Consider the following 23898-nt stretch of genomic DNA (forward strand, 5'->3'; position numbering starts at 1 on the left):
GACAGGTGGCAAGAGTGAGACTCTGCCCAGCAAATTATCTTTGATACTTCCATCATAGCTAGGGAGCTTCTTGTCCCTCCCTGATGGTTGATGTAAGCTACAGTCGTGATGTTGTCCGACTGAAACCTGATGAACCCCCGAGTTGTCAACTGGGGCCAAGCCAGGAGGGCATTGAGAACTGCTCTCAATTCCAGAATGTTTATTGGCAGGAGACTCTCCTCCTGACTCCATTGTCCCTGAGCCTTCAGAGAATTCCAGACGGCATCCCAACCTAGAAGGCTGGCGTCTGTTGTTACAATTGTCCAGTCTGGTCTGCTGAATGGCATCCCCCTGGACAGATGTGGCCGAGAAAGCCACCATAGAAGAGAATTTCTGGTCTCTTGATCCAGATTCAGAGAAGGGGATAAGTCTGAGTAATCCCCATTCCACTGACTTAGCATGCACAGTTGCAGTGGTCTGAGGTGTAAGCGTGCAAAGGGTACTATGTCCATTGCCGCTACCATTAAGCCGATTACCTCCATGCATTGAGCCACTGACGGGTGTTGAATGGAATGAAGGGTGCGGCAAGCACTTTGAAGTCTTGTTAGCCTGTCCTCTGTCAGGTAAATCTTCATTTCTACAGAATCTATAAGAGTCCCCAGGAAGGGAACTCTTGTGAGTGGAACTTTTCTTTTCGTTCACCTTCCATCCATGTGACCTTAGAAATGCCAGCACTAACTCTGTATGAGACTTGGCAGTTTGAAAGCTTGAAGCTTGTATCAGAATGTCGTCTAGGTATGGAGCTACCGAGATTCCCCGCGGTCTTAGTACCGCCAGAAGAGCACCCAGAACCTTTGTGAAGATTCTTGGAGCTGTAGCCAATCCGAATGGAAGAGCCACAAACTGGTAATGCCTGTCTAGGAAGGCAAACCTTAGGTACCGATAATGATCTTTGTGAATCGGTATGTGAAGGTAAGCATCTTTTAAATCTACAGTGGTCATGTATTGACCCTCTTGGATCATAGGTAAAATTGTCCGAATAGTCTCCATCTTGAACGATGGAACTCTTAGGAATTTGTTTAGGATCTTTAAGTCCAGGATTGGTCTGAAAGTTCCCTCTTTTTTGGGAACCACAAACAGATTTGAATAAAACCCCTGTCCCTGTTCCGATCGTGGAACTGGATGGATTACTCCCATTAACAAGAGCTCTTGTACGCAGCGTAGAAACGCCTCTTTCTTTGTCTGGATTGTTGACAATCTTGACAGATGAAATCTCTCTCTTGGAGGAGAGTATTTGAAGTCCAGAAGGTATCCCTGAGATATTATCTCTAGCGCCCAGGGATCCTGAACATCTCTTGCCCAAGCCTGGGCGAAGAGAGAAAGTCTGCCCCCCACTAGATCCGATCCCGGATCGGGGGCCCTCAATTCATGCTGTTTTAGGGGCAGCAGCAGGTTTCCTAGTCTGCTTGCCCTTGTTCCAGGACTGGTTAGGTTTCCAGCCTTGTCTGTAGCGAGCAACAGCTCCTTCCTGTTTTGGTGCAGAGGAAGTTGATGCTGCTCCTGCTTTGAAATTACGAAAGGAACGAAAATTAGACTGTCTAGTCTTGGCTTTGGCTTTGTCCTGAGGCAGGGCATGGCCTTTACCTCCTGTAATGTCAGCGATAATCTCTTTCAACCCGGGCCCGAATAAGGTCTGCCCTTTGAAAGGTATATTAAGCAATTTAGTCTTAGAAGTAACATCAGCTGACCAGGATTTTAGCCACAGCGCCCTGCGTGCCTGAATGGCGAATCCTGAATTCTTCGCCGTAAGTTTAGTAAGATGTACTACGGCCTCCGAAATGAATGAATTAGCTAGTTTAAGGACTCTAAGCCTGTCCGTAATGTCGTCCAGAGTAGCTGAACCAATGTTCTCTTCCAGAGACTCAATCCAGAATGCCGCTGCAGCCGTGATCGGCGCAATGCATGCAAGGGGTTGCAATATAAAACCTTGTTGAACAAACATTTTCTTAAGGTAACCCTCTAACTTTTTATCCATTGGATCTGAAAAAGCACAGCTATCCTCCACCGGGATAGTGGTACGCTTAGCTAAGGTAGAAACTGCTCCCTCCACCTTAGGGACCGTTTGCCATAAGTCCCTTGTGGTGGCGTCTATTGGAAACATTTTTCTAAATATCGGAGGGGGTGAGAACGGCACACCGGGTCTATCCCACTCCTTAGTAACAATTTCAGTAAGTCTCTTAGGTATAGGAAAAACCTCAGTACTCGTCGGTACCGCAAAATATTTATCCAACCTACACATTTTCTCTGGTATTGCAACTGTGTTACAATCATTCAGAGCCGCTAACACCTCCCCTAGTAATACACGGAGGTTTTCCAGTTTAAATTTAAAATTTGAAATATCTGAATCCAGTCTGTTTGGATCAGAACCGTCACCCACAGAATGAAGTTCTCCGTCCTCATGTTCTGCCACCTGTGACGCAGTGTCTGACATGGCCCTAATATTATCAGCGCACTCTGTTCTCACCCCAGAGTGATCACGCTTACCTCTTAGTTCTGGTAATTTAGCCAAAACCTCAGTCATAACAGTAGCCATATCCTGTAATGTGATTTGTAATGGCCGCCCAGATGTACTCGGCGCTACAATATCACGCACCTCCCTCTGAGCGGGAGATGTAGGTACTGACACGTGAGGCGAGTTAGTCAGCATAACTCTCCCCTCGTTGTTTGGTGAAATTTGTTCAATTTGTACAGATTGACTTTTATTTAAAGTAGCATCAATACAGTTAGTACATAAATTTCTATTGGGCTCCACTTTGGCATTGCAACAAATGACACAGGTATCATCCTCTGAATCAGACATGTTTAACACACTAGCAAATAAACTTGCAACTTGGAAATACAATTCAATTAGAATAATATTAAAATGTACTGTGCCTTTAAGAAGCACAGAAGATCTATGACAGTTGAAAATTAATAAATTGAAACAGTTATAGCCTCAATCCTTGTAAACAACACAACTTTAGCAAAGGTTTAATCCCATTAGCAAAGATAACAAATTCTGAAAGCAGGAAACAAATTACAGAATAAACGTTTTTTATCTCAGTCAAACTATAATTCTCACAGCTCTGCTGAGAGAAATTACCTCCCTCAAAATAAGTTTGAAGACCCCTGAGCTCTGTAGAGATGAACCGGATCATGCAGGGAATACAATGAGTTGCTGACTGAAATATTTGATGCATAGAAAAAGCGCCAAAAAACGGCCCCTCCCCCTCACACACAGCAGTGAGGGAGAACAGAAACTGTCAGAAAAACAGATTAAGCAACTGCCAAGTGGAAAAATAGTGCCCAAACATTTATTCACACAGTACCTCAGCAAATGAAAACGATTTTACATTCCAGCAAAAACGTTAAACATAATCTCTAGTTATTAAACAGCTTTATGTATTTCTTACAGTGTAATTCTAGTGAAGTACCATTCCCCAGAATACTGAAGTGTAAAGTATACATACATGACATTATATCGGTATGGCAGGATTTTCTCATCAATTCCATTGTCAGAAAATAAAAACTGCTACATACCTCTATGCAGATTCATCTGCCCGCTGTCCCCTGATCTGAAGTTTACCTCACTCCTCAGATGGCCGAGAACAGCAATATGATCTTAACTACTCCGGCTAAAATCATAGCAAAACTCTGGTAGATTCTTCTTCAAACTCTGCCAGAGAGGTAATAACACACTCCGGTGCTATTTTAAAATAACAAACTTTTGATTGAAGATATAAAACTAAGTATAATCACCATAGTCCTCTCACACATCCTATCTAGTCGTTGGGTGCAAGAGAATGACTGGGAGTGACGTAGAGGGGAGGAGCTATATGCAGCTCTGCTGGGTGAATCCTCTTGCACTTCCTGTTGGGGAGGAGTAATATCCCAGAAGTAATGATGACCCGTGGACTGATCACACTTAACAGAAGAAAACTTTACTTATAGAAAAGCACATGAGACTAGCTGAATACGTGACTTTCTGTGCAGTAGAGCATTTAAATGGATACAGATAGTCCAAAATTTCATTAGGAAAAATAATCAATTTAAATATTTTTAATGGGTTTTGTGTATTATATCAGGTATCCTGTTGATCATAAGACCAATCAAAATATCTGATTAAGTTTGTATTTATTTATTTTACTTTTCTGCATACCCAGGAAGCATTAAAGGGAAAGAAAACCCCAACATTTTATTTCATGATTCGGGAAGAACTTAGAATTTTAAACAACTTTCCATATTACTTCTGTTATAAAATGCTTCATTCTCTTGTTATCCTTTGCTAAAGGAACAGCATTGCACTACTGGCAGCTAGCTGAACCCATCTAGTTAGCCAATCACAAGACACAGATGTGTGCAGGCACCAATCGGCAGCTACCTCCCACTAGTGTAAGATATGTGCATATTCCTATTCAACAAGGGATACCAAGAGAACGAAGCACATTTGAAATGTTGTGTAGCACATGTAAAAGATGCACCGCTACTCCGTTTCTACCAGTAGTTTGTTTTTGTTTTTCAAATATATTTTTCCTTTTTTCGTAACCTAACACTATCTCTAACATTAGTACAAAAATTCAATACAATCTGCCGGAAAACATCTACAGATTTATAAAAAAACAATTGGGATGTGTTGCTTCTCAGAAAAATGGAAGCAGATAATTGGGGTTTTAAAATATTGATTTTGCCATTTTATAAAAAGAGCACAAGACTGCAGAAAAAGAACATGCAATCAATGATTTAGTCAAAGGCTTAGTTGCCTAAGAGCAATCTGTTTCTTTACAGTTTGTTTTGGATATCTGTTTTATATAGAAGTCATTTATTGTTCTAGTCTATGGCTGAGCATCAGCGCTTGCACAAAGTATGAATAAATTGAGTGCAAAGTCCACACTTATTTGAAGGAGGATGGTCTAGATTGATTTTTTTTTTTCTTCCATTTTTAGCTTTTTGAGTAAAAAACTGAAGTCAAGCCTCCTACGCATGTTTTAAAGGGACATATACATGGCTATACAAAAATGACAACATGTAAAAGCACAGCAGGAATAAAATGCCTATGTTGGAAACTTCAGGCTTCCTTCCTTAAAGGGACATTATACACTCATTTTTTCTTTGCATAAATGTTTTGTAGATGATCTATTTATATAGCCATAAAGTTTTTTTTTATATATATAGTTTTGTTTATTTTTAAATAACATTGCTCTGATTTTCAGACTCCTAACCAAGCCCCAAAGTTTTAGGTGAATACCAACAGATACCTACTCCAGCTTGCTCCTGTTTGTGTAAAGGGTCTTTTTATATGCAAAAGAAGGGGGGAGTGTCTTATTTCCCACTTGCAATGGGCTTTCCAGCTACCTTTTCAACAGAGCTAAACTGGGAGTTTCTAAGTAAGTTTTTAAACAGTTTTATACTGGATTTTTATATCGGTATCTGTGCATCTTATTCTTTATAATAGTGCCTATTACATGCAGTTAAATGAAAATTAGTGTATACTGTCCCTTTAAGTGTTACAATTACCACTACATGCCATGTGTTACAATTACCACTACCTGCCATGTGTTACAATTACCACTACCTGCCATGTGTTACAAATACCACTACATGCCATGTGTTACAAATACCACTACATGCCATGTGTTACAAATACCACTACATGCCATGTGTTACAAATACCACTACCTGCCATGTGTTACAAATACCACTACATGCCATGTGTTACAAATACCACTACATGCCATGTGTTACAAATACCACTACCTGCCATGTGTTACAAATACCACTACATGCCATGTGTTACAAATACCACTACATGCCATGTGTTACAAATACCACTACCTGCCATGTGTTACAAATACCACTACATGCCATGTGTTACAAATACCACTACCTGCCATGTGTTACAAATACCACTACCTGCCATGTGTTACAAATACCACTACCTGCCATGTGTTACAAATACCACTACCTGCCATGTGTTACAATTACCACTACATGCCATGTGTTACAAATACCACTACATGCCATGTGTTACAAATACCACTACATGCCATGTGTTACAATTACCACTACATGCCATGTGTTACAAATACCACTACATGCCATGTGTTACAAATACCACTACCTGCCATGTGTTACAAATACCACTACCTGCCATGTGTTACAATTACCACTACCTGCCATGTGTTACAAATACCACTACCTGCCATGTGTTACAAATACCACTACATGCCATGTGTTACAAATACCACTACCTGCCATGTGTTACAAATACCACTACCTGCCATGTGTTACAATTACCACTACCTGCCATGTGTTACAAATACCACTACCTGCCATGTGTTACAAATACCACTACCTGCCATGTGTTACAAATACCACTACCTGCCATGTGTTACAAATACCACTACCTGCCATGTGTTACAAATACCACTACCTGCCATGTGTTACAATTACCACTACCTGCCATGTGTTACAAATACCACTACCTGCCATGTGTTACAAATACCACTACATGCCATGTGTTACAAATACCACTACCTGCCATGTGTTACAAATACCACTACCTGCCATGTGTTACAATTACCACTACCTGCCATGTGTTACAAATACCACTACCTGCCATGTGTTACAAATACCACTACCTGCCATGTGTTACAAATACCACTACCTGCCATGTGTTACAATTACCACTACCTGCCATGTGTTACAAATACCACTACCTGCCATGTGTTACAAATACCACTACCTGCCATGTGTTACAAATACCACTACCTGCCATGTGTTACAAATACCACTACCTGCCATGTGTTACAAATACCACTACCTGCCATGTGTTACAAATACCACTACCTGCCATGTGTTACAAATACCACTACCTGCCATGTGTTACAAATACCACTACCTGCCATGTGTTACAAATACCACTACCTGCCATGTGTTACAAATACCACTACCTGCCATGTGTTACAAATACCACTACCTGCCATGTGTTACAATTACCACTAAATGTTATGTGTTTTACCCAAGGGAGCTCTCAACCCCCTGCTGCCAATACAGGTATATTTTATGGCAAACGCATTGAATAGCAGTGGAAAGCGGAATGAATGATGGTCATTACAGCCATTTTAAATGGAGGAAGAGGGATAACACCTACAATTATCATTTTTCAACAGGGTGGTTGTTTCATAAACACTTTAGCTTCATAATAATAATAAAAAAATAGAGTATCACTAGAAAAGTCAAATTTCCACCTGTCATGAATCTCTTACGTAGTCTAGGTATCCAGTAACTTTGTAAGGAAGGAGAATGCTTAAAGGGGTTATTTAATTGTGCTTCAGATTGAAGCCAATCAATCAATCAATGTACATTGCAGTGTACATTCATTATTTATTAAGCCTACTTTTTGCTTTAAAATACCTCTGAATAGTGTGTTTGTTCCACTTTGTCCCAGAGAGAATGTAGCACCTATTTCATAAATGAGTATGTTAAAATTTTAACTGACACTGCAACATTCTAAACATTGATTGGTGAACTCAGATGATAAGGTCATTTACATGTTTCCCAAATTGACCACAGCTGAGGAGACCAGGAATATGGATTTTACCAGACTTTTCCTGGACATGGTTTATCTAAACCTTGTAAATTGTTCTAAAAAAAAGTTAAATTGGTCTAAAGTTGCTAAATGATTTTAAAACATTTAGTTTGTAACAGTCCTAAATTGTGATATGCTATGAGATGAATGTCTCTTTAACACACATCACACATCACACACACAGTTAAATATGCTATTACGCACTATCTGGTTTTAGATATTTTCTCCTTTTCTACACATTTGCCCACAGAAATCAGAACAGATTAATCTGCTCTGAAACATAGTGCAATGTTAACTCACTGCAAATTGACAGTCATCTCAAAATAGGCTAATGCATATATCAGGCATGCTTGATATTTTCATTTAATTTGTCCCCAGTAGCTATGTTATCATTTTCTGTCAATAAAAGTTTCTGCAAATTATTACTAAATCTGCTACTCTATGAATTTAAATCGCACATAACAACATATTTGGCCCTCTTGGCACAAGTGAGTGCAACATGTGACTAACACAATAATGGCGGTAAGGAAAAACCTTTACCAGAATTCTTTCACAAAAGCAGGCAAACTGCATAGTGCTTCTAATGGATGCACTACTGAGAATTTTAGCTTTCTTCTTTATGACTGTTTTAAAAAAAATATTTAACATCTTAATTTTACAAATATGATTGTAATTAAACGTTTTGATAGATAAAACTAATTTATTGGGGTAATTCTACTGCCCTATTTCCCTACTCCCTCTTGCCTCGAAGCTTCTTGAAAAGCTAATATATGTACGTCTATCCCATTTCCTTACACTACACTCCCTCCTTGACCCACTGCAATCTGGATTTCGCCCCCACCACTCCACTGAGACAGCAATAGTTAAGGTTACCAATGACCTACTTACAGCAAAATCCAAAGGCCGCTTCTCTATGCTTACCCTCCTTGATCTGTCTGCAGCCTTTGATACAGTCGACCACCCTCTCTTGCTCCAAACCGTCAAATCCTTTGGCATTTGCGACAAAGCTCTCTCGTGGTTCTCTTCCTATCTGTCTAACCGTACCTTTAGTGTAGCCTTCTCGGGTGCATCCTCTGCCCCGTTACCACTTTCTGTTGGGGTACCGCAATGCTCTCTCCTTGGTCCCCTTCACCTCTCAATCTACACATCATCTTAATAAAGTCCCATGGGTTTCAATACCATTTGTATGCCGATGACACCCAAATCTACCTCTCTGCTCCAGATCTTCTTCCTTGCAAACTTGTGTCACTAACTGTCTTTCTCATATCTCATCTTGGATGTCCTCTCACTACCTTAAGCTAAATCTCTCCAAAACCGAACTCCTTATTTTCCCCCTTCTGCAAAATGTTGATAACTCCATCATTACCCTTACCCCACATGCTCAATGTCTTGGAGTCACACAACTAAGATTCGAATTCACTCTCTCATCCTTTCCTGCCTCGATTACTGCAACTCCATCCTCTCTGGTCTCCCTAGCTCCTTTACAATCCATAATGAATGCCTCTGCCAGGCTCATCTTCCTTACACGTCACTCCTCATCTGCTGCACCTCTCTGCCAATCCCTTCACTGGCTTCCTCTTGCCTCCAGGATTAAACCCAAAATTCTCACTCTGACATACAAAGCCCTCAACTGCACTGCTCCCCCTACATCTCAGACCTTGTCTCCAGATACTCTCTCTCCTGACCCCTTCGCTTTGTCCACGATCTCCTCTTCTCTTGTTACCTGCTCACATTCCCGTTTACAAGACTTCTCCAGACTGGCTCCCATCTTGTGGAACTCTCTGCCTCACCCCACAAGACTCTCCCCTAGTTTTGAAAGCTTTAATCGCTCCCTAAAGACTCTACTGTTCAGGGATGCATACAACCTACACTAACCTTTCCTAACGCCACTGCTTTCCCCTTGAATCCTTAAGCATGTAAGCCTATGAGCCCAGCTGTTTGTAGATCACCCGCATAAGAGCTGATTACAACAGTGCAACTCTTGGCAGGGACCGCTACCATTTGAGTCCCTATAAATGTTGTCTTGTATACCGCCTTTGTTTATAGCGCTGTGGAATCTGTTGGCGCTCTACAAATAACTGATTTTCCTTTCTTTTTCTTTTTTTAGAGAACAACCCATTTTTACCACAAAAGCACATGTCTTCCAGATTGATCCTAGCACCAAGAAGAACTGGGTCCCTGCTAGTAAACAAGCAGTAACGGTTTCCTACTTCTATGACAGCACAAGGAATAGTTATAGGATTATCAGTGTTGATGGTACCAAGGTGAGCACCATTAAACTAGGTATTATCAAAGAAATGTAGCATGAGTAAAACTAATACTAGTGCACTAATGAAATGTGGGAAAAAAACTATTTAGTGTGATAGGCTCATTCTGTAGAACATCTCCCAATGCAATTCTATTGTAAATGTGTATTTTTTATTGTATACTTATGAAATGCAAATGTTGTAGCATCTGTAGACTGAACAGTGTTTTATTGTTGTTTTTATACCTGAAACTGGTTATTTTTGAATGAAGAATCTTCAAGGTGTTAGTACTGTGATTTAAAGGGATATGAAACCCAAATTTTGTCTTTCATGATTAAGATAAAGCATGCAATTTTAAGCAACATTCTAGTTTACTCCTATTATCATCTTGGTATCTTTATTTGAAAAGCAGGAATGTAAGCTTAGGAGACGGACCATTTTTGGATCAGCACCTGGGTAGTGATTAGTGGCTTAATGTAGCCACCAATCAGCAAGTGTTACCCAGGGTTCTGAACCAAAGATGGGCAGTCTTCTACGGTTACATTCCTGATTTTTAAAAGAAAGATTCAAAGAGAACAAAGAAAAAATGATAATAGGAGTCAAATTGCTTAAAAAAGCGTGCTCTATCTGAATCATAAAAGGAAAAGTTGGGGTTTAGTATCCGTTTTAAAAAAAAACAGAAACCACACTGCAAAATGTTGCCAGTTGTAAAATACAAAATGTTTTTATCAAGGGTTAAATCATGGATAATACAAAGTAACAGGAATATAGAAGCAAAACCATAGCAGAGGCCTCATCAGATGTTTGTCACATATAAATTGCTTACTCATTGAGGAGAGAAAGGCAGCACATGTGGTGGTATTAATAGTGTATAATAGAGCTAATAATTATACATAAGTAATTGAATATCAAATGGATCATTAGACCTACTTAGTGCTAGAAGAAATGTCAAAAATGGTAGCAACTCAAAATTATATAGCAAAAATATTACTGAAACTTTTTTATTTTACATAAAACATTATTTACCTAAAGTCCAGATTAAGGTTTTACAGCATTGTTTCCAACAATGTTTGTAACAATGTTATACCTATAGTGCTCAACACATGCACAGGCTTCTGAGCAACCTGGGTATGCTGTGATGTAAAGTAGCTACCAAGAAAGGATGGAAAGGATACTGAGAGACAGTGGTAGACATCCATATAACTTTAATATATTGCTAAATGTTATAAATGTATTGTATAACTGACTAGTTTTAGGTGCAAATTGTACTCATTATACTAATGGAGGGCTCACATTTTGAACTACCCAGTTTTATTTAAACAGGTTGTATTGGAAACGAGAAACGGTAGCACAGAAAGGCAAAGATAATTAGCCATATACTTATTAGTACTGGCCATATGGTCATTTTGTATTTTCTGTTTAATCATCGGCTGCTTGTGGATTTTGATATATGGTTTTATGGATTTCAGCACTGGGTCTACTAGAAACCTGTGCTTAAAAGGAAGAAAAAAATATCATCCTCATTACCTAGAGTAAAGATAATAATTGTTGGTTTCTAGCAACTGGATATGTTCTTGTTTAGATTTTTAATGGTATAATCGGGAATTTAAGACATTTTTTTATATTAAAGGAATAGTCTAGTCAGAATTAACCTTTCATGATTCAGATAGAGCATGTAATTTTAAGCAACTTTCTAATTTACTCCTATTATCACATTTTCTTTGTTCTCTTGATATCTTTATTTGAAAAAGCAAGAATGTAAGCTTAGGAGCTGGCACAATTTTGGTTCAGCACCTGGGTAGCACTTTCCTATTGGTGTCAAAATGTAGCCACCAATCAGCAAGCGCTACCCAGGTGCTGAACCAAAAATGGGCCGACTCCTAAGCTTACATTCAAATAAAGATAGCAAGAGAACAAATACAAATTTTATAATAGGAGTAAATTAGAAATTTGCTTAAAATTGCATAATCTGTCTGAATCATGAAAGTTTTATTTTGACTAGACTATCCCATTTAAACGGGTATTTTAATGTAAAAATCTTCTATTTTATTAATAAACATATAAACTTTCTTCACTAATCTGTTATCTCCTACAATGTAATAAAAGGCCACTTCCTGACAGAGAGCAATGCCACTCCTGATAAAGGTTACCATGTAATGTCACTGAAGTGTTCTATACTGTCGCGCCACGCCGCTCTAGCTGTTGCTAGGGACGCGGCACTTGCTGCTCATTGCCTAGGGGGAGTCGGCTCCTGTCTGCGTGCGGCGGTGATGTCATCGCCGCACGCTCCCTCCTTCCTGATGCCAGTCTGGATTCCTCCTGTGGCGCGAACCCTGCAGCTATGTAAGTACTTCACTTACATTCACCTGTGCCCAAGTATAGGTGTTACTTTCTGTTCTCCTGGGTTGCTATATGCTGACTGTTATATCAGTGCTGAACTCTGCTTGTTTGACCACTCTGCCTGTTTACCCCTTAACTGCTGGATTGATATACTGCCTCGGAACTCTGCTTGTCTGACCACTCTGCCTTTTTACCCCTTAACTGCTGGATTGATTTACTGCTGCTGACCTCTGCCTGTCTGACTACTTTGCTTGGTTAAACCCTATTGCTCTGGACTGCCTTACTGTTGCCAAACCCTGCCTGCCTGACCATCCTAGTGGTTTACCTCTGGACTGCCTTGCTGAGGCCGAACCCTGCCTGCCTGACCTTTCTGGTGGTCTATCCTTGATTTCCTGCCTGTTAACGCTGAGTACTATCCTGTCTGTGGTGAGTGCCGCTTACCTCATCTTGCAAACTTTCTCTGCTCTGGGAAATTCCCTATCATTCCGGCTCGACGCCGGGATAACAAGACTACTGGCCGAGTTCGGTCTGTTAGTGGAATATCCCATGAGCATTACATATACAGGTTGTAACTAATAATGTAGACATGGAGTTTGTTTAAAAAAATCTAAAACTTTAATCCAAATAGAGTATTTTAATTTCAAAATATGTGTAAAATAAAAAAAGGGAAAAAAAAGAAAAGGAAATCTGTCTGATGAGAAAATCAAGAATCATATAGCTGTTCTGCCTTTCACCCATGGAAGACTCCTTTTTGTAGCCTCAAAACCTCCTACACAACTGCAGTATATATTATTTTTCATGTTGGTTAAACTTTTGAATCTTCAAAGACCTCAGATATTCAGACGACTGGCATGGAAACAAAAGCACACATTAATAACCGCTTTAAGGGATATTTTAAAGAAAAAAAATAAATTTCCTTCTTAATATGAGGAGAGTCCACGGCATCATTCCTTACTGTTGGGAAATACTGAACCTGGCCACCAGGAGGAGGCAAAGAGATCCCAGCCAAAGGCTTAAATACTCTCCCTACTTCTCTCTTTCTTTGCCTTTCTTCAGAGGAGGTTGGCAGAGAAGTGTCAGAAGATACAAAGTAGTTCCTTATTGAGGGTATCTACCCTTCGAAATGGGACTGGAGTTTTAAAGGGACACTCGGGTCAAATTACATTTTCAGGATTCAGATACAGCATGTAATTTTAAACAACTTTGCAATTTACTTCCATTAAAAAAAATGTGCACAGTCTTTTATATTTACACATTTCTTTCATGTAATTAACAAGAGTCCATGAGCTAGTGACGTATGGGATATACATTCCTACCAGGAGGGGCAAAGTTTCCCAAACCTTAAAATGCCTATAAATACACCCCTCACCACACCCACAAATCAGTTTTACAAACTTTGCCTCCAAGGGAGGTGGTGAAGTAAGTTTGTGCTAGATTCTACGTTGATATGCGCTCCGCAGCAAGTTGGAGCCCGGTTTTCCTCTCAGCGTGCAGTGAATGTCAGAGGGATGTGAGGAGAGTATTGCCTATTGAATGCAGTGATCTCCTTCTACGGGGTCTATTTCATAAGGTTCTCTGTTATCGGTCGTAGAGATTCATCTCTTACCTCCCTTTTCAGATCGACGATATACTCTTATATTTACCATTTCCTCTACTGATTCTCGTTTCAGTACTGGTTTGGCTTTCTACAAACATGTAGATGAGTGTCCTGGGGTAAGTAAGACTTATTTTCTGTGACACTCTAAGCTATGGTTGGGCACTTTATTTATAAAGTTCTAAATATATGTATTCAAACATTTATTTGCCTTGACTCAGAATGTTCAACTTTCCTTATTTCCAGACAGTCAGTTTCATATTTGGGATTATGCTTTAAATTATCATATTTTTTCTTACCTCAAAAATTTGACTTTTTTCCCTGTGGGCTGTTAGGCTCGCGGGGGCTGAAAATGCTTCATTTTATTGTGTCATTCTTGGCGCGGACTTTTTTGGCGCAAAAATTCTTTTCCGTTTCCGGCGTCATACGTGTCGCCGGAAGTTGCGTCATTTTTGACGTTATTTTGCGCCAAAAATGTCGGCGTTCCGGATGTGGCGTCATTTTTGGCGCCAAAAGCATTTAGGCGCCAAATAATGTGGGCGTCTTATTTGGCGCCAAAAAATATGGGCGTCGCTTTTGTCTCCACATTATTTCAGTCTCATTTTTCATTTGCTTCTGGTTGCTAGAAGCTTGATGTTTGGCATTTTTTTCCCATTCCTGAAACTGTCTTATAAGGAATTTGATCTATTTTGCTTTATATGTTGTTTTTTCTCTTACATATTGCAAGATGTCTCACGTTGCATCTGAGCCAGAAGATACTACAGGAAAACCACTGCCTGCTGGATCTACCAAAGCTAAGTGTATCTGCTGTAAACTTTTGGTAGCTATTCCTCCAGCTGTTGTTTGTAATAATTGTCATGACAAACTTGTTAAAGCAGATAATATTTCCTTTAGTGATGTACCATTGCCTGTTGCAGTTCCCTCAACATCTAAGGTGCAGAATGTTCCTGATAACATAAGAGATTTTGTTTCTGAATCCATAAAGAAGGCTTTGTCTGTTATTTCTCCTTCTAGTAAACGTAAAAAGTCTTTTAAATCTTCTCTCTCTACAGATGAATTTTTAAATGAACACCATCATTCTGATTCTTTGGACTCTTCTGGTTCAGAGGATTCTGTCTCAGAGATTGATGCTGATAAATCTTCATATTTATTTAAGATGGAATTTATTCGCTCTTTACTTAAAGAAGTACTAATTGCTTTAGAAATAGAGGATTCTAGTCCTCTTGATACTAATTCTATACGTTTGGATAAGGTTTTTAAAGCTCCTGCGGTTATTCCAGAAGTCTTTCCTGTTCCTAATGCTATTTCTGCAGTAATTGCTAAGGAATGGGATAAATTGGGTAATTCATTTACTCCTTCTAAACGTTTTAAGCAATTATATCCTGTTCCGCCTGACAGGTTAGAATTTTGGGACAAAATCCCTAAAGTTGATGGGGCTATTTCTACCCTTGCTAAACGTACTACCATTCCTACGTCAGATGGTACCTCGTTTAAAGATCCTTTAGATAGAAAAATTGAATCTTTTCTAAGAAAAGCTTATCTATGTTCAGGTAATCTTCTTAGACCTGCTATATCATTGGCTGATGTTGCTGCAGCTTCAACTTTTTGGTTGGAAACTCTAGCGCAACAAGTAACAAATCGTGATTCTCATGATATTATTATTCTTCTCCAGCATGCTAATAATTTCATCTGTGATGCCATTTTTGATATTATTAGAGTTGATGTTAGATTTATGTCTCTGGCTATCTTAGCCAGAAGAGCTTTATGGCTTAAGACTTGGAATGCTGATATGGCTTCTAAATCAACTCTACTTTCCATTTCTTTCCAGGGAAACAAATTATTTGGTTCTCAGTTGGATTCTATTATTTCAACTGTTACTGGTGGGAAAGGAACTTTTTTACCACAGGATAAAAAGTCTAAAGGTAAAAACAGGGCTAACAATCGTTTTCGTTCCTTTCGTTTCAACAAAGAACAAAAGCCTGATCCTTCGTCCTCAGGAGCAGTTTCAGTTTGGAAACCATCTCCAGTCTGGAATAAATCCAAGCCTGCTAGAAAGGCAAAGCCTGCTTCTAAGTTCACATGAAGGTACGGCCCTCATTCCAGTTCAGCTGGTAGGGGGCAGGTTACGTTTTTTCAAAGAAATTTGGATCAATTCTGTTCACAATCTTTGGATTCAGAACATTGTTTCAGAAGGGTACAGAATTGGTTTCAAGATGAGACCTCCTGCAAAGAGATTTTTTCTTTCCCATGTCCCAGTAAATCCAGTGAAAGCTCAAGCATTTCTGAATTGTGTTTCAGATCTAGAGTTGGCTGGAGTAATTATGCCAGTTCCAGTTCCGGAACAGGGGATGGGGTTTTATTCAAATCTCTTCATTGTACCAAAGAAGGAGAATTCCTTCAGACCAGTTCTGGATCTAAAATTATTGAATCGTTATGTAAGGATACCAACGTTCAAGATGGTAACTGTAAGGACTATATTGCCTTTTGTTCAGCAAGGGAATTATATGTCCACAATAGATTTACAGGATGCATATCTGCATATTCCAATTCATCCAGATCATTATCAGTTCCTGAGATTCTCTTTTCTAGACAAGCATTACCAATTTGTGGCTCTACCGTTTGGCCTTGCTACAGCTCCAAGAATTTTCACAAAGATTCTCGGTGCCCTTCTGTCTGTAATCAGAGAACAGGGTATTGTGGTATTTCCTTATTTGGACGATATCTTGGTACTTGCTCCGTCTTTACATTTAGCAGAGTCTCATACGAATCGACTTGTGTTGTTTCTTCAAGATCATGGTTGGAGGATCAATTTACCAAAAAGTTCTTTGATTCCTCAAACAAGGGTAACCTTTCTGGGTTTCCAGATAGATTCAGTGTCCATGACTTTGTCTTTAACAGACAAGAGACGTCTAAAATTGATTACAGCCTGTCGAAACCTTCAGTCTCAATCATTCCCTTCGGTAGCCTTATGCATGGAAATTCTAGGTCTTATGACTGCTGCATCGGACGCAATCCCCTTTGCTCGTTTTCACATGCGACCTCTTCAGCTCTGTATGCTGAACCAATGGTGCAGGGATTACACGAAGATATATCAATTAATATCTTTAAAACCGATTGTTCGGCACTCTCTAACGTGGTGGACAGATCACCATCGTTTAATTCAGGGGGCTTCTTTTGTTCTTCCGACCTGGACTGTAATTTCAACAGATGCAAGTCTCACAGGTTGGGGAGCTGTGTGGGGATCTCTGACGGCACAAGGAGTTTGGGAATCTCAGGAGGTGAGATTACCGATCAATATCTTGGAACTCCGTGCAGTTTTCAGAGCTCTTCAGTCTTGGCCTCTTCTGAAGAGAGAATCGTTCATTTGTTTTCAGACAGACAATGTCACAACTGTGGCATACATCAATCATCAAGGAGGGACTCACAGTCCTCTGGCTATGAAAGAAGTATCTCGAATTTTGGTTTGGGCGGAATCCAGCTCCTGTCTAATCTCTGCGGTTCATATCCCAGGTGTAGACAATTGGGAAGCGGATTATCTCAGTCGCCAAACGTTGCATCCGGGCGAATGGTCTCTTCACCCAGAGGTATTTCTTCAGATTGTTCAATTGTGGGGGCTTCCAGAGATAGATCTGATGGCCTCTCATCTAAACAAGAAACTTCCCAGGTATCTGTCCAGATCCCGGGATCCTCAGGCGGAGGCAGTGGATGCATTATCACTTCCTTGGAAGTATCATCCTGCCTATATCTTTCCGCCTCTAGTTCTTCTTCCAAGAGTAATCTCCAAGATTCTGAGGGAATGCTCGTTTGTTCTGCTAATAGCTCCGGCATGGCCTCACAGGTTTTGGTATGCGGATCTTGTCCGGATGGCATCTTGCCAGCCATGGACTCTTCCGTTAAGACCAGACCTTCTGTCACAAGGTCCTTTTTTCCATCCGGATCTGAAATCCTTAAATTTAAAGGTATGGAGATTGAACGCTTGATTCTTGGTCATAGAGGTTTCTCTGACTCCGTAAATCTGTATCTCGAGAGATATATTATAGAGTCTGGAAGACTTATATTTCTTGGTGTCTTTCTCATCATTTTTCTTGGCATTCTTTTAGAATACCGAGAATTTTACAGTTTCTTCAGGATGGTTTAGATAAGGGTTTGTCCGCAAGTTCTTTGAAAGGACAAATCTCCGCTCTTTCTGTTCTTTTTCACAGAAAGATTGCTATTCTTCCTGATATTCATTGTTTTGTACAAGCTTTGGTTCGTATAAAACCTGTCATTAAGTCAATTTCTCCTCCTTGGAGTTTGAATTTGGTTCTGGGAGCTCTTCAAGCTCCTCCGTTTGAACCTATGCATTCATTGGACATTAAATTACTTTCTTGGAAAGTTTTGTTCCTTTTGGCCATCTCTTCTGCTAGAAGAGTTTCTGAATTATCTGCTCTTTCGTGTGAGTCTCCTTTTCTGATTTTTCATCAGGATAAGGCGGTGTTGCGAACTTCTTTTGAATTTTTACCTAAAGTTGTGAATTCCAACAACATTAGTAGAGAAATTGTGGTTCCTTCATTATGTCCTAATCCTAAGAATTCTAAGGAGAAATCATTGCATTCTTTGGATGTTGTTAGAGCTTTGAAATATTATGTTGAAGCTACGAAATCTTTCCGTAAGACTTCTAGTCTATTTGTTATCTTTTCCGGTTCTAGGAAAGGCCAGAAAGCTTCTGCCATTTCTTTGGCATCTTGGTTGAAATCTTTAATTCATCTTGCCTATGTTGAGTCGGGTAAAATTCCGCCTCAAAGAATTACAGCTCATTCTACTAGGTCAGTATCTACTTCCTGGGCGTTTAGGAATGAAGCTTCGGTTGACCAGATCTGCAAAGCAGCAACTTGGTCCTCTTTGCATACTTTTACTAAATTCTACCATTTTGATGTATTTTCTTCTTCTGAAGCAGTTTTTGGTAGAAAAGTTCTTCAGGCAGCGGTTTCAGTTTGAATCTTCTGCTTATGTTTTTTGTTAAACTTTATTTTGGGTGTGGATTATTTTCAGCAGGAATTGGCTGTCTTTATTTTATCCCTCCCTCTCTAGTGACTCTTGTGTGGAAAGATCCACATCTTGGGTAGTCATTATCCCATACGTCACTAGCTCATGGACTCTTGTTAATTACATGAAAGAAAACATAATTTATGTAAGAACTTACCTGATAAATTCATTTCTTTCATATTAACAAGAGTCCATGAGGCCCACCCTTTTTTGTGGTGGTTATGATTTTTTTGTATAAAGCACAATTATTCCAATTCCTTATTTTATATGCTTCGCACTTTTTTTCTTATCACCCCACTTCTTGGCTATTCGTTAAACTGATTTGTGGGTGTGGTGAGGGGTGTATTTATAGGCATTTTAAGGTTTGGGAAACTTTGCCCCTCCTGGTAGGAATGTATATCCCATACGTCACTAGCTCATGGACTCTTGTTAATATGAAAGAAATGAATTTATCAGGTAAGTTCTTACATAAATTATGTTTTTGAGTCACCAGCTCCTACTGAGCATGTGCAAGAATTCACAGACTATACGTATATGCATTTGTGATCGGCTGATGGCTGTCGCATGGTACAGGGGGAGTGGAAATATACATAACTTTAAAATTTGTTATAAAAAAATCCACTACTCATTTGAAATTCAGAGTAAGTGCTATTGTATTGTCTTGTAGTCTTGCATTTGTTGATTATGCAAATCTACTGTGTTTACTGGTCCTTTAAGTAGTCTTGTCAGCCTCTCAGTGAGAGCATTGACAAATGTTAGTCTGGAGATGCAGGGAGAGTCTTTCTGTGAATCCATCCAGACTTGTATTAACAGTTCCTAAGCAATCAGTGTTAATGAGTTTCACTGTCTGCTTCCATCACTCAAGTCCATGTCATGAGTGATGCTACAAGACTGTCAAACTTGAGAGGCTGTGTTTCTGTTCCATGTCATAGATTCCGGTAAGATCGTTTAATTTTTTTATACACATCTGATAACGCAAGAAGATAGGGTCACAGTGTGGCTCCTTTTATCTGTATGGAATCAAGGGTTAATATCTCCAGAGGTGGATTATTCGGATTATTGAACAGGTGGGATTAATCACATTAATTTTATTTTATTATGATTATGCTGCAACATGTGTGAGATGAGGCTCAGGCAGATGTTGGAACGTACAGGTTTTATTTTTGTTTTTGGAAGCTGTGCAACCTGAAAGGCTTGGCGCACTTTTTTCCTATAGCAGAGGTGGTAGCAGAGGTGGTCCTGCATTGCACACCACGTGACCGGGTGTGGTCCCACTGATTTCCTCTTTCCTGACCGTGCGGTTTACCGGAGAAGAAGCGGTTTCTCTGTTTGGCCTGGGTCATAGGAGGTGGTGAGTGCACCAGCCATTGGGGGTATAAAGGTTCTGTTTTATCTCATTATCCAATAGTCTGCTTTATAAGCACAAGCTATGGAGGATTCTGATGCGTTTGAGGGTACTCCCTCTTTACCTAAGTTTAATAGCTGTCTATATTGTGTGGAGGCCGTGGTATACCCGCCTGCTCAATTATGTTCCACATGCTTTGATAAAGTAATCATGTCGAAGAAAGTTAAAAAGTTTGATACCACTGAGCCGTTTACCTCTGAGGAGTCTTCGTCTGGTGAGGTGCGCACTCTACAGTAATCTCCTAATACACATGCAGCTTCCTATAGCACTCCTAATCCTCCATCTGGAAGGACCCTTTTACTGCCAGGCTTTACTGAGCAGTTACAAATGGCAGTGTCTGCGGCGTTTAGTGCTTTACCTTGCCTTGCTAAGCACAAGCAAAAGGTAAAATATTGCTATCCTTCCCAGGGGTCATCTACTAGCTTATTTGATTAATCTGATAAAAGATTGTCCGATGATGAAGACGTTTCTGATATTTCAGAGGGAGCTCTTTCTGGGTCGGAAATTTGCTGCCTCTAACTCTCCAGCTGCGGTGGAACGAGACTTAAGATGTAGGATTGAACATTTTACGTTTTCTGCTAAAGAAAATTTTGGCTACTTTAGAGATTCCAGAGGCTAAATTGCCTGAGGAACCTTTGATTCCTAAATTAGATAAGGTCTACGAGGACAGGGTTGTACCACAGACTTTCCTGGTTCCCATAAAGATGGCTAACATTATTAAGAATGAATGGGAAAGAATTGGCTCTTTTTTTTCCCCTTCTTCTTCCTTTAAAAAAATGTTCCCGGTTCCGGACTCTCAATTGGACTTGTGGGGTTCCATCCCTAAGGTGGATGGTGCTATCTCTATGCTTGCTAAATGCACTACTATCCCGCTTGAGTTTTCAACTGGCAGTGGCTGTTGCTGCGGATGCTGGAGCGGCTACTTACTGGTGCGACTCCTTATCTGAGTTGATCGAGGTGGAGGGTCCCCTCGATGTGATCCAGGAAAGAATTAAGGTCTTAAGGGTGGCTAATTCTTTTATTTGTGATGCAAATTTGCCTGAATGCCAAGGCTTCAGGTTTTTCTGTTCAAGCCCATAGGGCACTCTGGCTGAAGTTTAAGGATATTTGGTCCAGGCCTGGACTCAATTATCTCCACAGTTACTGGAGGCTTTTTACCGCAGGATAAGAAGAACAATCCTAAGGGACAAGGTCCTAATTTTTTTGTTCCTTTCGTTTGGATAAATCCCAACATCAGCAGTCCTCTGCAAAGCCTGAGCAATCCAAGGGGACTTGTAAGCCAGTTCAGTCCTGGAATAAATCCAAGCAGAACAAGAAGCCCACCAAGACAAAGTCGGCATGAAGGGGCAGCCCCCCGATCTGGCTCTGGATCTCATAGGGGGCAGAATGTCACTCTTTTCCGAAGCTTGGTTTAGGCATGTGCAAGACCCGTGGGTCCTGGAGGTCATCCCTCAGGTATACAGGATAGGTCTAAAGTCTCATCCACCCAGGGGCAGATTCCTCTTGTCAAACCTGTCTCCAAGGCCAGAAAAGAGAGAGGCCTTTCTAGGGTGTGTGAGGGATCTCTCCTTCCTGGGAGTCATTGTCCCGGTGCCTCTTGCAGAAAGGGGTCTGGGATACTACTCCAAACCTTTTTGTAGTCCCAAAGGAGGAAGGAAAGTGCTTAAACAAATTCCTATCTGTCCTCTCATTCAAGATGGAACCAATAAGGTCCATCCTTCCCTTAGTTCAGGAAGGACAGTTCATGACCACAATAGATCTGAAGGATGCTTATCTTCGCGTTCCAATTCACAAGGAACACTTCCTTGTGCGTTCCTGGACCAGCGCTTCCAGTTTATTGCACTTCCATTTGGTCTGGCTACTGCTCTGCTTGCAGTGACCAGAACCAGAGGTATAGCAGTAGCGACATACTTGGACGATATTCTGGTTGAAGCACCATCCTATCGTCTGGCAGAAGACCATTTGAAAGCTCTTCTATTTATTTTTAAATCTCATGGATGGAAGATAAACTTAGAAAATAGTTTTCTTATTCCCAATACCAGGGTGGAATTCCTGGGTACTATAATAGATTCCATATCCATGATGATATTCCTTACAGACCGGTGACGTTACAAGCTAACTTCTGCTTGTCTTGCCCTCCAGACCTCCTCATGGCCCTCTGTGGCTCGGTGTATGGAGGTGATTGGTCTCATGGTGTCCAGCGTGGAAATCATTCCTTTTGCCAGATTCCATCTCAGACCACTTCAGCTGTACATGCTGAGACAGTGGAATGGCGATAATGCGGATCCGTCTCAACAGATTATCTCTGGACAACCAGTCGAGAGAATCGCTCTCCTGGTAACTCTGTCCATATCACCTGTCCCAAGGGACATCCTTCTTGAGACCATTCTGGGAGATTGTGACTACGGACGCAAGTCTCTCAGGATGGGGAGCTGTTTGGGGTGTCAGGAAGGCACAGGGCCTATGGACTCAAGGAATCCCTCCTCCCAATCAACGTTTTGGAACTTTGAGTGATCTTCAATGTCCTCATCTCCTCCACGGAAGTTACCTTGTCGCAGGGATCTGCTGGAACAGGGTCCTTTTTGTTCATCAAAATCTAGATTCTCTGAGGCTGACTGCGTGGAGATTTAACGCTTAGTCTTAGCCAAGAGAGGTTTCTCTGAGAGGGTTATTGACACTCTCATTCAGGCTTGTAAGCCTGTTACTCTTCGCATCTATCATAAGGTGTGGAGAGCTTACTTGTTCTGGTATGAAGAGCGTGGTTTCACCTGGCATAAGGAAAACCAAACAATACAAAGAGTCAAGGTGCACTCGTAGCCGGAGATGTAAATAAAGTAATATTTATTATGGAATTCATAAAAACTTCTTTACGAAGATGGTACTTGTACAATCAGGATCAAGTGACAATGTGAGTGGTGAAAGCTCCACTCCAAGGACTGTCTGCTGACGCGTTTCGGCTCAAGAGGCCGTAATCGTAGCTACATTCTAAGATTCCCATTGGCCTTTTATACCCACTGGGACTTACTGATAGGTTAAAAACATTCACCTCTTCTTTCTTGGGGCAGAGCTTTGAACACACCCTATATTGCTAAAGATATAACAATGTAAAATATTCACATTTAGAATTGAAACTTTGTTTAAGCAATAACTCACTTTTCAAGGATACAAAGTTACAATCACATAAACAACTGGTTTGAATGACAGAGAAAATTATAGAGAGAATTTATAAAGATGTTTAATATGTAAAATTGTAATTTATAAAATACATTCCGAATACCTAATAAAGATGCATACACATTTTTTTTCTCTCATTGTAAATAAATTGGCACCAAATGAAAACAAATCTAAGAGGCTAAACAATGCCTCTAAGTGTTGTATATTCATATATCAACTCTTAGCAATTCTAGCAACTATTATTATAAAGTGAATTTATTTGTCAGTGCTGTAAAATTACTTAATTGATTTCTACTATCAAAAAGGCTTGTTGGTATAAATCCTTTGAGAAACATTCTAAACATTTTAAAGGATAACTCTTTCATATGACTGACTAATGTTTTTATAATTGGATACATATTATCAGGACCTTTATTCCCAAAAATTAATAAGATCATATTCTGAGTTCAATCCATCTGGAACTCTTGTCCTGAGTTTGTGTATCCAATAAACCTCTCTCTTGGTTAGC

General features: G+C 40.1%; 1 protein-coding gene across 1 annotated transcript in view; it reads left to right on the top strand.

The window, feature by feature from the left end:
* HOMER2 (homer scaffold protein 2) overlaps positions 1–23898 on the top strand; it is a 627175-nt gene that overhangs the window by 168004 nt on the left and 435273 nt on the right. Inside the window, exon 2 of the mRNA XM_053717425.1 lies at positions 9714–9870. Coding sequence (XP_053573400.1) covers positions 9714–9870 — 157 coding nt within the window. The remainder of the gene's footprint in view (positions 1–9713; positions 9871–23898) is intronic.

Source organism: Bombina bombina, chromosome 6 (genome assembly GCF_027579735.1).
Source record: "Bombina bombina isolate aBomBom1 chromosome 6, aBomBom1.pri, whole genome shotgun sequence".
In the NCBI taxonomy this organism is placed as follows: Eukaryota; Metazoa; Chordata; class Amphibia; order Anura; family Bombinatoridae; genus Bombina; species Bombina bombina.